General features: G+C 40.9%; 1 protein-coding gene and 1 pseudogene across 1 annotated transcript; both read left to right on the top strand.

The window, feature by feature from the left end:
• Positions 1 to 1,318: 1,318 nt before the first annotated feature.
• LOC116264339 (3-ketoacyl-CoA synthase 11-like) lies at positions 1,319 to 5,306 on the top strand (annotated as a pseudogene).
• Positions 5,307 to 10,930: 5,624 nt separating this feature from the next.
• LOC116246095 (protein DJ-1 homolog D-like) lies at positions 10,931 to 13,075 on the top strand. Its single transcript, XM_031617798.2, has 4 exons — positions 10,931 to 11,148; positions 11,239 to 11,682; positions 11,894 to 12,265; positions 12,896 to 13,075. Exons 1-4 carry the CDS (start codon positions 10,963 to 10,965, stop codon positions 13,073 to 13,075), a joined length of 1,182 nt encoding a protein of 393 aa, XP_031473658.1. The 5' UTR covers positions 10,931 to 10,962.
• Positions 13,076 to 14,455: the final 1,380 nt, after the last annotated feature.

The raw sequence follows: 14,455 nt of genomic DNA, 5'->3' as shown, positions 1-14,455 counted from the left end.
TCATATAATTTTAAAATTATACAAATAGTACCTATTGACCGGGGTGGAGGGAGGGGGGCACCTAAGCCATGGTCCCATCCCAATTAATTGAAAAAAAAAATGTATTTGAAAAAATTAAAAAACTTTAGTTGTGCAATGTATTTTTTACATTCGAGTTCAGTTTGGCCCCTACCTAAATCTGAGGTTGAACTGTTTGGCCCGCCCTTGAAAAAAATCTTGGCTTCGCCGTTTGACCAGAATTCTCTACCTCTAACATCCTTGGAGCCAAAGCCTCCTAACACTAAACTCATCATTATCTTTTAATAAAATGACGATCAAGTCCTTTTCTATTTTTCTTGTTTTTCTTTTTATATAATGATGTGAATCCTTGTTAACTTAACAGGTAAAGGTAGATTTTTTTTTGGCAGAATAGTTTTCTCTAGACTTGTACAAAAGTAGAATAATATTTTTCAGAAATTTCACCGGGGAGAAATTTTAGCTGACGGGCATTAACACAGTAAAAAAAAACGATCGTCCAGTATACTTACTAAACAATTTACGCAGATCCGTATGGTTAGGTGGCTCTGCTAGTGTCAGCTGAGCCACCGGCCGGGAGTTGGCCGGCCGGAATTACCATGGGGATTCCGGTCTTCTCATCTCTTCAAGAATGTCGTGAATATCGCTATTGGGGGTAAAATCATTTTACAAGGCAGTGATATTTACAATGGCCTGATTTACAGCACTAGTCATCAATATCCATATTTACAGCTCCGATCGGCAGCACGCCTTACTAGCCTGTTGTAATTCTATAGTTTCAACTTTCCAATGGCGTTCACAACCTTGTAATTCTCTGTGGCTTGAACCTTCCAATAGCATTATCGGTTCAACCACTTTGTTAAAATTATATTACCAAACCAAGTCTTAGATAAAAGGAACACCATGTTTTGTGAGCCAAATCTGTTGAACATTCTGATCAACAGGAGAAGTCAATAACCGGCGGCCGGCCAGGTTCGTTTCCAACTCTAAATGGATCTGTTTCTAGTTTGCCATAATTGGGCTCTCATGTTAGACTCATTTCAGACTTTCCCTTTCTCTCTCTAGATTTAAATGAATATGTTTCTGATCCATTCATTGGCCTCATAGAGGTAGACCCACTTTTCTCTCTCTCTCTCTCTCTCTCTCTCATATATATATATATATATATATAACTCCAGACACGTATTTGCACACGCACAGTTCCAACTTTCGTAATGAATGCAAGAGGAACACCGCAGTTAAACGGTTAGTTGGGGTGGTTGCATCCTCTCTTCTCCTTCCCCACTCTCTCTCTCTCTCTCTCTCTCTCTCTCTCTCTCCCCACTCTGCGTTGCTCCACCTCCTCCTCCCTCCTTAAAACCCCCATCCCTCTTCCTTCTCCTCCCCATCCCCAACTCTGCTTCCTCTCTCTAGATCTCTACCTCTGTCTTTCGTCGACGCCATGGACGCCGGAGCAGCCAGCCCGGACTACCGCCACTCCGTCCGCCTCAAGTACGTGAAGCTCGGCTACCACTACCTCATCTCCAACCTCCCCTACCTCCTCGCCGTCCCCATGCTCGCCTTCCTCTCCACCCGCATCTCCCCACCGACGTCACCGCCCTCTGGTCCCTCCTCCGCTACAACCTCCTCTCCTCCGTGGCCCTCGCCTCCCTCCTCGTCTTCCTCTGCGCCCTCCACCTCTCCTCTCGCCCCCGCCCCGTCTACCTCCTCGACTTCGCCTGCTACAAGCCCGAGTCCGAGCGGAAGTGCACGCGCGAGATCTTCATGACCCGCTCCGCCCTCGCCGGCACCTTCACCGAGCAGAACCTCGAGTTCCAACGCAAGATCCTCGAGCGGTCGGGGCTCGGGCAGGACACCTACTTCCCCCCCGCCGTCCTCCGAGTGCCGCCCAACCCCTGCATGGCGGAGGCCCGCAAGGAGGCGGAGGCCGTCATGTTCGGCGCCGTCGACCAGCTCCTGGCGAAGACCGGCGTCAACCCCAAGGACATCGGCATCGTCATCGTCAACTGCAGCCTCTTCAACCCCACCCCCTCCCTCTCCGCCATGCTTGTCAACCACTACAAGCTCCGCAGCAACATCCGCTCCTACAACCTCGGTGGCATGGGCTGCAGCGCCGGCCTCATCTCCGTCGACCTCGCCAAGCAGCTCCTCCAGGTCCGTCGTCCCCATTATCTCCTCTCTTCTTCTTCCTTTTTTCTTTGTTGTTTAATGCATTCCAACTTCAAGATCATGCTTGCTCCCATCAATGCGCTTAGGTTCGAGCAGAGCTGGCAATCCGTCAATCAAAATTTTGACGGAAAATATTTTTTTTTTTTAAAAAATACATATTAATTTTTTCTTTTCAAATCTGAAGAAAAGCCATAGAAGGTAGGCTCGAACCTTCGACCTCCCCAACTGAACCAGCTCAGGTCTAAAATGTTGTCCTGGCTAACTTAGCCAACCACCAACCTCCGATTCAAATTCAGATTACTTGTGCTATTGAAATTGAAACTTAATTGAAGCTCAGATACATACATTTAAGTTGGTATTTATTATTTTTTAATAGCACTTGGCTCAGTCAAACTAAAACTTGATCAACCAGTCAAAACTCAGGCACCCTGAGCTCCATTCGCCCGCAGCGAAGGCGCCATCTCACCTGGTTCGAAGGATATTCCGGGAGCTCCCTTACCTTTCTCAAAGGCAATTTAATGAATGTGAAAATGATTCTTTTGGAGCTCATTTGACTTTGCGTTTGGAATCTCCCTTGAGTCTCAATCGTCATAATCCGGTAGGCGTCCGGATGATCACAGCTGCTGCATTTAAGGAAATCATTTTCAAAAGCCCCTCATATCTTTTTTTCATAAATTCAAAACAAACAAAAATATAATTCCCCTGTAATTAGTTGGTGGCAGTGCTTAGAAATCTCCTTCTTTTTTCTACCAAAAACAAGTTATTTCAAGAAAATTTCGTAACTTTCAAGTGCAGAAAAACTTCTTATTTCATGAAGAAGCTCAACGATAGGCCTTCCTTACCAGTCTCTCGAGCAAATTAGTTTTAAATCTCAAGTTTCTAACGTGATCTTACCATCATTTTTCGCGAATAATTAGCCAAGTGGTGTGAATTGAAGGATTCTGAAATTGAACAACAACAATGGCACCTCAATTTCTTTATGCTGCTTGCACACCCCAATCAAGGCCCCCATGTGATCATCCAAGACAACTCTTTATAATAAGAGGTCGCTTTCTCTCCCCTCACAGAATCCCTTCAATCCAGCAGGACGCCATAAATAGGGGGGGAAGGTTGTATCCCAACCTCATGTATTTTTTTAATAAAAGAAAAGTTCAAGAAATATTAAATATTTTTTTGCCGCTCGAAAAAAAAAGAAAAAGAGAACACTTGGCAGCACAGCGATGGTCAGGCTTGATTTCTGGGGTTTTTCAGAGTTTGGTGATGTTGGTATGACTACTGTATGCAAAGTGGTTTTCCTGAGTCTCTGATTTCAATGTGTGAGCTCTTAGTTGGGAGTTAGGATGGTTGGCTACCATTTCCCAACCATCATCATTGACTCTTCAATATAATAAAAGAAGCCCAAAGAGTTAGGTAAAGATAATGAATGAATAAAGATTTGGTCCTCATAAATGTGTGGAAACTTATAAAAACAAAAAACAGTTGGCCTCAATCTGCAATTCCTTTGAAAAAATAATAATTTGCAAGGACCCACCTGTCATGTTATTTCTTCGCTAGAAGCTCCTGAAATTTTCAGTTTCTTGCATTCAGCAGTCTTAGAGTCATTTTCTTCTGAATGTTTAGAAGGGTCCTTGTGATGTCACGTGCAGACAGGTGGTCTCTGACCCACATTTTCTGCTAAAAGCTTCATAGAAAATCTTAATCAAATATAAAAAAAAAATAATATTTTTGTAATCTAAAACATTAAGAAATGGGATCCTGATGTCATATTTTGCTAATTAATGTGCCTGTCTTATGTCCTTTGCCAGCTTGTCTCATCACAAGTTAAATATAGTCAAATATCTGACAGTGATCTTAAAAAGTGTACCTCAAGCATTAAACTCTTGACTTTCTTCAACCAAAAACCTTCTAGATCAAAGGGCCACTTTGTTTCTCATTCATGCCATCACAATCAAGCTTCTTAAAGTTGTACTTTCAGAAAAAAAGGGAAAAAATTCTCTGGTGAAAAAGTTTTCCTCCATCAAAATAACCTTGGAAACATTTTCCAACTTTCCAATGTGAAAATAACATTGGAATCACTTTCCACAGGTCCACAGGGACACCTATGCCATGGTGGTTAGCATGGAGAACATCACCCTCAACTGGTACTTCGGCAACGAGCGGTCCATGCTGGTGTCCAACTGTCTTTTCCGCATGGGTGGCGCTGCGATCCTCTTCTCGAACCGCCGGTCCGACCGCCGCCGCTCCAAGTACGAGCTCGTCCACACGGTTCGGACCCACAAGGGCGCGGACGACCAGTGCTACAATTGTGTGTACCAGCGCGAGGATGAGCAGGGGAAGATTGGTGTGGCCCTGTCCAAGGACCTCATGGCTGTGGCTGGGGATGCACTCAAGACCAACATCACCACACTGGGCCCATTGGTGCTGCCCATGTCAGAGCAGCTCCTGTTCTTAGCCACCTTGATTGGTAGAAAATTGCTAAAGATCAAGGGATTGAAACCCTACATACCAGACTTCAAGTTGGCCTTTGAGCACTTCTGCATCCATGCTGGTGGCAGGGCAGTGCTGGATGAGCTAGAGAAGAACCTGGAGCTAAGTGACTGGCACATGGAGCCCTCTAGGATGACCCTCTATAGGTTTGGCAACACTTCTAGCTCATCTTTGTGGTATGAGTTAGCCTACACTGAGGCCAAGGGCAGGGTCAAGAGGGGGGACAGGTTGTGGCAGATCGCGTTCGGGTCCGGGTTCAAGTGCAACAGTGCGGTTTGGCGCGCGACCCGGACCATCAAGCCGGCCAAGGAGACCAACCCCTGGATGGACGAGATCGAAAATTTCCCCGTCGAAGTGCCGAAGATCGTCAAAGTTGAGACATGAGGATGGGTGGTGCAGGCGCCCATAATCTTTGTGTGGATTCATGGATCGATACTAGTGTATTCTTTTAGAACTGTGTTTATGAATTGTTAGAATGGTTGATTTGGTGGAAGCTGGTGTTGAAAGCTAGCGCCAAGTCGATCGTTTTTAGTCTTTGGGATTGTTGGGAAATATGTTTTGGGATCAAGCGCCCTACGTGAACTGAGTTAGATCTATAAAACCTTATTAAGCGCTCCTTTGTGGAGTATTATTGATACTGCTTAGTTTGTGTAAGAATTTTACAGCATATGAGATCCTGGATTTGCATCCATGGAGTTCCATTACTTTAATTTCCAGCTACACAGTGAAGAAAAAAGAAATGGGCAGTCCATTTTCTTTCAACTTGTGGACATTGAGGCATTGAGTCAGAAAATTACAGGCAAGAATCTTATTCCCAAGAAAATTTGGTGGCGTTTGATTGTTTTTTTTTTCCTTTTGAGAAAACGTTGACAGAGATTACTTACACGTGAAAATGTAACTTTTTTCTTTTTTTCAAAAAGAAAAAGAAAACAAAAAAGAAAAAGAAAAGGAATGGGTATGTGGTGTTAAGTAACCTGAGAAATTTCCCATCATCAAGACGCACCCAAGTCATTAGCGAATTTACCTTAAGAGCGTGTTCCCATGCAGGAGAAAATTTAAGATAAACTTCTCTGGACAACTTATCACAGTCAAACTGTACCAAAAGAAGATGGGGGCAAGTTTTCTGAGAAGAAAAATTCATTCTCTTTTATCTATGAGGATAGAGCCTGAGATGAAATATCTCAAAACATGTGCCTTTTAGAGACATTATGTCCACCCATTCTAACACAATTTAACTGGGATGCTACATCTACTTGTTTGAAATGGGACTTTGCATTCGTCTGCGCAAGTGTAAAACTTTATGTGCTATTGGATTTAGATGTCCATCAAATTAGATGGTGTTGAGATTCAAACCAGATCAATCGGCATCTGTTTTATTGATCTCATTCATTTGCCTAATTTGCATTTTAAGAGTCCAATTTCCATATCTAATATCAGATGAAAGCCCATCTATTTGCATTCATGTCTGCACCACACCAAACAACATAACTTCTAATAGTATGAACCAATTCATCTCTATACAACTGGCAATTTGCGAGAGGCAAAAGCTGCCCTTTTCTCCTTCTTCTTGGGGTTGAGGGTTGCTTTGAGAGTTCTGTGGACCTACGCTTTACCCTTCAACTTGAATGTTTCACATGTCATAGTTTGCAGTCAAGATGAGTAGTGCCCATAAGAATCGAACTGACGACCGAGCTCTTACCGGCCTGCCAGCCTAACCAGCAACATTACGATCCTAGGCTATATTCAATCACCATTCACCAAGAGATCATTTTGCGACTCATCTCAGAGCTTTAACATGTATTTTTGTGTATATTTGAATTTTGAACCGAATCTAGCTGATTTTCAAAATATACGAGCATTGGATTTAGATATCTATCTAAATTCAAATCCAATCAGATACTTATATATATTTGAATCCGATCATATGTCATTTCTTAAATCTGAATTTAATCTGATCTCTTCATCGAACACACACACATACACACACACACACACACATATATATATATATTCAAAGTGATTAGTCGGATAACTAATCCAAAGCAGATATGTTGACATCCCTAATCAGTCTTGGGTCCTTTGACCGCCATCTTTAGTCCATCAACAAGTGAATTTGCTGCTCTTTCTTCAAGCGGTCACTTAGTGCCCTTTAGCCAAATATTTCTGGCCCTGCCGTTGCTTCCCATACTCATCTTAGATCCATATCAGGACCCTTTTTTTTTCAGTATCATGGTGATTACTTGCCTAATCAGATCGATATGTGGATTGATTAGTGTTTCATACAGTACAGTGACAGAGCTAGGTGTGAGCATGTGAGGCCAACTAAGAGCATAGGCCCATTGATTTTTAACATTGATCGATACTAGTTGTGGGTGATGTACTCTTTATAACTACTGCCTCTCACCTAAAAATTTATGGCCCTGCCACCGATTTCATAAGAGCTGATGAAATCATTGAACTTGACTATTTTGTAGGACGTTCTCGACCATTCAAATGGACCCAATATGGTTGCTTTTATATAAGGTGATTTAGAAATACAAGTCCAGTTTGAAGGCTTTTTAATCTTTAATTATTCTTCTTCACTTGCTAAGCATTTGTGTAGGCAGATGAGATGTTGTCATTATCTTCTTCACTCATATGTACCAGGGGTGTGGTCGCGCGTGTTCCTGCTGGAACCCGCGTTTTCTGCCTCGGCCAACCCGACGCAGCATCTAGTTTGATCCAAAAAAATGAATCTAGATGCTGTGGTAATCAATGTTAGGGACGGAGTCACAAATTTTTTATTAAGGTGTACGGGTAATGAATTTTTTATGTTTTTAAAGGACATCAACAAGTAAATGAGAAAAATTATTTTGATATGTCAATATATAAAATAAATACTTTTTGTGGATCCGCGATTGCCCATACTTTGCCCACACCTCCCTTCACCCTTAGTCAATACTGTAAAATTAAAAATTGAATTGTTATAGGCGTCATACGTATACATCTTAAGTTGTAAGGTACAATATTTAAATTAAAGGATACAACATTGCCATCACTGACACTTACCATTGTAGAAGCAGAAAAAGGAAGGGGGAACCTTCGTGCCTTTTTCTTGATGATTGATTATTAAACTGTTATAGGAATGAGAAATATATATATATATATATATATATATTATGAGTATTTTTTATGCAGTCTCATGAATTAGAAAGTTCATGAACTTTTTTATATCATCAATCTTCCGACTTATATATATATATATATCAAAGATTAAAAAAAGAAAAGGAAATCCTTGGGACTTCTAAAATATTTTCGACTGTCTAGTTTCATTTCCCGGCAACTGAATCGTCTCACATCATGTTCTCCGTAACAAAGCATTCCATCTAAATCTTGGAATAACGGTACCAGAGATTGCAGAAGTGTGTCATGTGTTGCTAATATCATATGCCTGCCTCTAATTTCGACCGCCATTTTAACATTCGGTCAAAGAAAATGAGTTTTTTAGTCAGCAGAACGAGAATCTCACTATCCCAATGAGAACGGAAGCTTCCATTTCCTCTTTCTGGTAGGTTAAGGGCTCGAAGCTGCTTTGGTCTCTCAAAGAATCTGTCAACTAGTGCTTTTCTTGTTTATGTATGTCCCCGTTTACAGCAACGTTAAGTTATTAACTATAAAAAAAACATGGAAACATCAAAGAGTGGATGGATCGCTGTTGATTAGGGGTGAACAACAAGTGGAGCTATTAGAGCTACACTCTTTAAAACACAACTCGTAACCGAGTTTGAACTGAGTTATTTGCTTAACGAGTCGAGCTCGTGTTTATGAGTCAACTTGTTCAAATAATCGAGTTGAGTTCGAGTTCACTGTTAAAGCTTCATTTGACTCGAAAATGATGTGTAGCGATTTTTCAAATATCTTACTCGTTTTTAATTAAAAAACTGATATATTGACCTTAATTAATTATGTAAGTTTTTACAAAAGCTCATTGAAGTTTGCCGAGCCTTAATTGAGTTGAGCTCGATTTATGGCAAAGTAATAGTCCATACATTCAAACGAGTTTGTCAAGCTTTAATTGAGTCGAGTTCAAGCTCAACACATAAATGACAAGTCGAACTCGACCTGCTTCCACAATTTTTTATCGACGTTTATTCATGAGTTCGATGCAGATTGACCTTCACCAATATTTAGAAAAAGACGTGGATAAATATTGACCTTCACCGATCCGATGATAACGTGTCTGTCAAAGTTTTTGTTCACTGATGGCCAGTCAGTGGCTGTCGAGAAAAAAAAGATTTTAGTGACACCTCCTAGTGACAGTGTTCGTGTCAATGCAAGAAATTTTGGGCGAACAATTACCAACGGACGTTTAGCCTAAGCGTCGGTATAACTGATACTTTCATCAACTCATTCCATTTAGACGTTGATGAAAATCATTTTTGCCGATATTTGGCATAAGAAGATGAAAATACACCGGCTAAGATAAGCCCCTTGGGCTTAGAAAAATGCATTAATAAACGCACACAAAACGCCTTTTTAGTAAGGGTGGGCATCAGGCCTGGCCGGTGAGCCCGGCCCAATAGCCCGGGTCTCGGCCCGGGCCCGGCCCAATAGCCCGGGTCTCGGCCCGGGCCCGGCCCAATAGCCTGGGTCTTGGCTTGGGCTCGACCCATTTAAAATTTAAAAATAATTTATTATGTAGACTTGCTATGAATTGTCACTACAATTTAGTTGATAGTTCACAATATAGCCTGTCCACTTGCAAAGTTACTTTTTCAGTATTAAATCATTCGTTGTTTTCCTTCAAAGCTAAAAAATAAATTTTACATGCGACACCTTATAAATCATTAACTGAGTTATCGGTTAATTGTTTGTAATTAGTTCATGTACCACCCTTATTTATTTAGTCCACATATTTTGCAAACACAACAAAATTGGATGAACTTATCAAACAAGTGGGAGAATGACATTTATATCCTAATCTAAGGAATGTTATTAACACCCCCGTATAAATATGAATGAAAAAAGTTACTTTCAGACCGTTCCTTTTGCTCAATCAGGATCTTTTATTATTAATGACTCCATTATTAAATGAAGTGTTACTAAATATATGGTATCCATTCAGAATAGGCCATTGATGATAAGTAGAGGGAGCCAGAAATTTTTCATGAGGGAAGCCAAATTAAAGTTTATAAATTTTGACATGGGTCAAAATATCATTTTTCAAAATTTTTATATAAAACAATTAAAATTTAATTTTTTAAAAAAAAATTGAGCTAAACAAGTTATTACCTTAGGCTGCGTCACAATTATATGATTTTTTCACCTTGACTAGTAGCTAATTAGGCACACGCACGCCTTAATACCAAGTGCCATTCATTTTTTTTTCTTGTAGTGCATATTGGTAGGAACCCTTTATCTTTTTTAATTATTTTATATTATCTGTTTTTCTTATTTCATATAGTTTAGTCATATCTATATATATATACCGACAATAATTTTCACAATCATATTAAAGTTTAAACAGTTAATTTCGAACCCACCAACGAAAAGCAGCCACTGGAGTATTCTCCAAAAGTGGTCGTAATACATTCCTTGAATGCTTCAAAAATAAAAGCACCCCTCTTTTACCTTTATTTTCATGTCCACTGTAAACCTGGCTCATGCTAGTAAATAATAAAATACTGTAGCTTAAATTTACTTGAAGTTACATGTTGGGGCTGCCGTGTTTCTCCACCACCGGCGAGGAGTATAAATTGCGGCAAGTTGAAGGCTTTGGACTAAATCTAAGCTCTTGATCCTGCCATCTTGTTGTCTAAGATTTTCTATAACGTAGTTCTTGTAAGATCACTTTCAAAAAGGAAGCCACTTAAATTCAAGTGCTATTTGCCAATAGATAAAAGAGATTCGCATGCGAGAAGACGAACACTTTCGTAGCATTATTATATCAAAAACCCTGAATTGGAGAATATCAAAGATTTAAGATCTGAGGTGCGCGAAAGCAAATTTGAAGGCCGTCATTTGAATTTCGGCGAAATAAAGAGGAGTTCGTTGGTAACCACGACCCGAGCCGAGTCCCACCGAACCATCAACGCCTCATCGATCTCTGAACTCCATGCTTCACGTGGGGGAGAGAGAGAGAGAGAGAAGGAGAAGAACTTCTTCTTCCTTATAAGAAAGGAAGAACACCGATGAGAGAGAGGCAGAGTGAGGGGGAGACCATCTTCATAAAAGAGTGTAACGGATCGGTTCTCAGGTCGTCCCGCCGGCCGGCCGGAGCTGCCTTAGAGATTGAAAGAGAAAGAGAGAGAGATGGGATCGGTCGGTCAGAGAGCAAAGCGAGCGCTGATGATATGCGGAGATTACATGGAGGACTACGAAGCCATGGTGCCGTTCCAGGTGCTCCAAGCCGTTGGCGTCCGAGTCGATGCCGTATCGCCAAACAAAAAAACGGGTCAGAAGTGCGTCACGGCCGTCCACGAGTACATGGGATATGAGGTAAACCCCGCTCTCTCCCTCCTCTTTCAAACTTCGTAACGCAAGGACTGCAGCTACAGTGCTTAACAGTGAATTGCTTGTTTCAAACAGATATACACGGAGCTAGAAGGTCATTTCTTCACGTTAAACGCCAGCTTCAGCGATGCTAATCTTGAGGATTATGATGCACTGATCATCCCCGGCGGCCGGTTCACGGAAGTTATCTGTGTCGATGACGATGTCGTAAACATGGTGACGCGGTTCGCCGGGCTCGGCCGGCCGATCTTGACTACGTGCCATAGCCAGCTGGTCCTGGTCTCAGCTGGCCTGATCAGTGGCAAGAGGTGCACCGCATTTCCCAGCTTGAAGCATGTGGTCAAGCTTGCAGGCGGTGCATGGGTGGAACCAGACCCAGTTACCACTGCCGTTGCTGATGGCAATGTCATAACTGCAATTGGCTGGCCGGCCCACAATGAGATACTTAGCCAACTTCTTGGCTCGATGGGAGCAAGAATCACAGGAGCTCATGGTAAATCGGTCCTCTTCGTCTGTGGGGTAAGATCCGATGTCTCATGTTGGATTTCAAATGACTAAAGTAATTCTTATAGATGTTATTACATTTGAAATGTATTTCATGATGTAATAATATCAGTCTATAAGATGTTTATTGGCCATTTACTTTCTCCGTGAAGAAAAGAAGTTGCATGTTTTATATATATATATAATACACCAATATAATGATATTGAATGTTGTGTGTGGTTGAAGGATTACACGGAAGACTACGAGATCAATGTGGTGTTCAGGGCATTTGGAGGTTTGGGATGCAGAGTTGATGCAATAAGCCCCGGAAAGAGTGCAGGGGAAAAGTGTGTGACGTGCATTCAAGATTTTGGCATCAAAGGATCAGAAATATGCAGCGAACAAAAGGTTGGGCATTACTTCATCATCACCAACGACGTCGAAAGGATGAAGGTGGCAGATTACGATTGCATTGTGATCCCCGGAGGCAGGGCTCCTGAATACTTGGCCGTCGATGAAAGGGTTGTGTCATTGGTGAAGCAATTCTCAGAAGAGAACAAGATTGTTTCTGCAATTGGAGAGGGACAGCTTGTCTTGGCTGCTGCTGGGCTTCTTAAGGTCTCTCTCTCTCTCTCTCACTAACTCAAGAGAAGTTGTTTTCCAATAAAGTAATTAAGTAATTGATTGTTAGTTTTTTCGAAAACTAATTTGCCTGTGCTTTTCTCTGAGTCATTGAATCATATGAATTGAATTAAATTAGTGCAAACCAGTAGTTTTACAGTTTTACTTGGTCTTACTGCTCTTATTACAAACGAAGAATTGAAATTTGCTGAGTACACCATATTGAGTGCATATGTTGCTTTAGATAAACCAAAAGCTATCTCCAGCCATGTTGTCCCACTGACAGGGGAAAAGACAGGTGTAGGCGAAGTGTGGGCAATTGCCCACACAAACCCCCCAAAAATTCTTATTTTCATATTGAACTTTCAGGACAATTTTTCTCGTTTATATATTGGTGCTCCTTGCAAATTTAAAATTATACACCTAGTGCCCCTTAACCAGAAAGTTCTGGCTGTCTTTGCCCACAGAGGCCTAGAGTTAGCATTCCTTGGCTCTATACATGTGTGTATTTCCCATTCTTTTGATTTAATATATCAGGGGTTACCCCGACAGGCTTGCAGGGGCATGTATGTGTGTGTGTGTGGATTTAAAAAAGCTGAAGAAGTTCAATTGAATCGGTTTTTGTAGGGGAAGAAATGTGCCAGTAGTGGTGGAATGAGAGTTGTGGTTGGGCTAGCAGGAGGGGAGGCAGATGAGACTTCTGAATCAGTGGCTCATGGGAAAATGGTTACCGCAAAGGGATGGAATTCTCTTCCGAACTTCATTTCTGACCTTGCCAGTGTTCTTGGAATCACAGTCACATTTTGAATCTCCCTCTCTCAGCTCTCTCTCTCTTGTATGTCATATAAGCAAAGGGAAAGTTTTTGACTCTGTTCTTGGGTATCTCTAAATAATGGAGATGAGATTGTCTGCTGCTCTTCTCCTTTTGCAGTGAAATAACTTATTACAGTACTTAATGTAAATTATGCCTCTTGAGTGCCTCTGCAAACACTACCCTTCAAAGTGTTTTATGTGCAATAGAGCTACAAAAGTTTGGAAAGTGGAACAGCCATTTATGTGCGATAGACTGAAAGTTGGAACAGATTTCAAGCTGCTGCAGTAAAAAATGGCAAGCAAGACCCAGATACTGTATTCAATAATTTTGCAAAATTAACATGTGATTCAGTTATATCCTGCATAGATCTCATTCTGTTTAAGTGAATTAGACAAACTGAAAAAAAGCCCTGTTCTTGTTTATGTGATTGAGCATGATTAAAGCAACCCCAGCTCAATTGAAGCAATTTAGCAGCCACTAGATTTCTGTTTTATGGGCTCATAACTCTATAGTGTTTTTTGGGTCAGTTTGGCAAGCAGAACAGTATGTAACTATTTCATAAATACGGTTGGTCCAAAGATTGAGATAAATTCATGAAATACATTTCTATAATCTGCTCCAAAATTTTGGAGAGAATCGAGTTTCTTGTCGTATCGATGAGAACTTCTGCCTTGTTGATGGTTGATGGAGGGTGGGACTCATGAGAGATGCATTGGGAGATGACTACCCATTAATTGGAAGAAACAAAAGGGAAAGTCTTACATAAACATCTGTTCCATAATGCATTTGAGCCTGCTTTCTAGGGGACGAACACGGTCATTCATTAGGAAATTAACATCAATTTCTCGAGTTTGATACATCTGGAACTGCCCAATGTTGCAGTTTAGCAATGTGAAATATCAGCACGACCATTCATATCCTAAGCACTAACTTAATCTTAAGTTAGCTGTAACAGATGGAGAGTTTTCATTCAGTAAAGAAAAGCTCAAATTAAGATTAAATAACATAAAGGTCATGCGTAAGTATTGATTTATTTAATTTAACTGCTTATTTCATATGCAATGCAGGTAGTTATGTGAAATAAGTCAAAAATTAAGCATGTTTTTTCATTCCATTCAAACTTGACAGTATTTCTGTAAAACTTTCAAGATACTTAAATAAGACCCCGAAGTCTAACTGAGATTCAAGCACATTAAGTCGAATACCAATTATGAGTTCGACTATCATTCACATTTTCTTTTACCGAAAGCATTTAATTGAATTTAATTTAATTTCGAGGCAGCAGCCTGATTATTGTGGTGTGTGACTCATTGATAGCCCTACAAAACAATATGCCTTTCATAATTTCCTTATATATATATATATATATATAT

The sequence above is a fragment of the Nymphaea colorata genome, chromosome 1, assembly GCF_008831285.2.
Source record: "Nymphaea colorata isolate Beijing-Zhang1983 chromosome 1, ASM883128v2, whole genome shotgun sequence".
NCBI lineage: Eukaryota > Viridiplantae > Streptophyta > Magnoliopsida > Nymphaeales > Nymphaeaceae > Nymphaea > Nymphaea colorata.
Note: the sequence above shows the minus strand (reverse complement) of the source record. Positions and strands in the feature narration are given on the sequence as shown.

What these genes read in the sequence shown, in the direction of transcription:
- LOC116246095 (XM_031617798.2), top strand. Translation starts at nt 10,963, where the DNA reads ATGGGATCGGTCGGTCAGAGAGCAAAGCGAGCGCTGATGATATGCGGA. An exon ending in CGGTCCTCTTCGTCTGTGGG is followed by an intron (nt 11,683 to 11,893) that starts GTAAGATCCGAT and finishes GTGTGGTTGAAG; the next exon opens with GATTACACGGAAGACTACGA. An exon ending in CTGCTGCTGGGCTTCTTAAG is followed by an intron (nt 12,266 to 12,895) that starts GTCTCTCTCTCT and finishes CGGTTTTTGTAG; the next exon opens with GGGAAGAAATGTGCCAGTAG.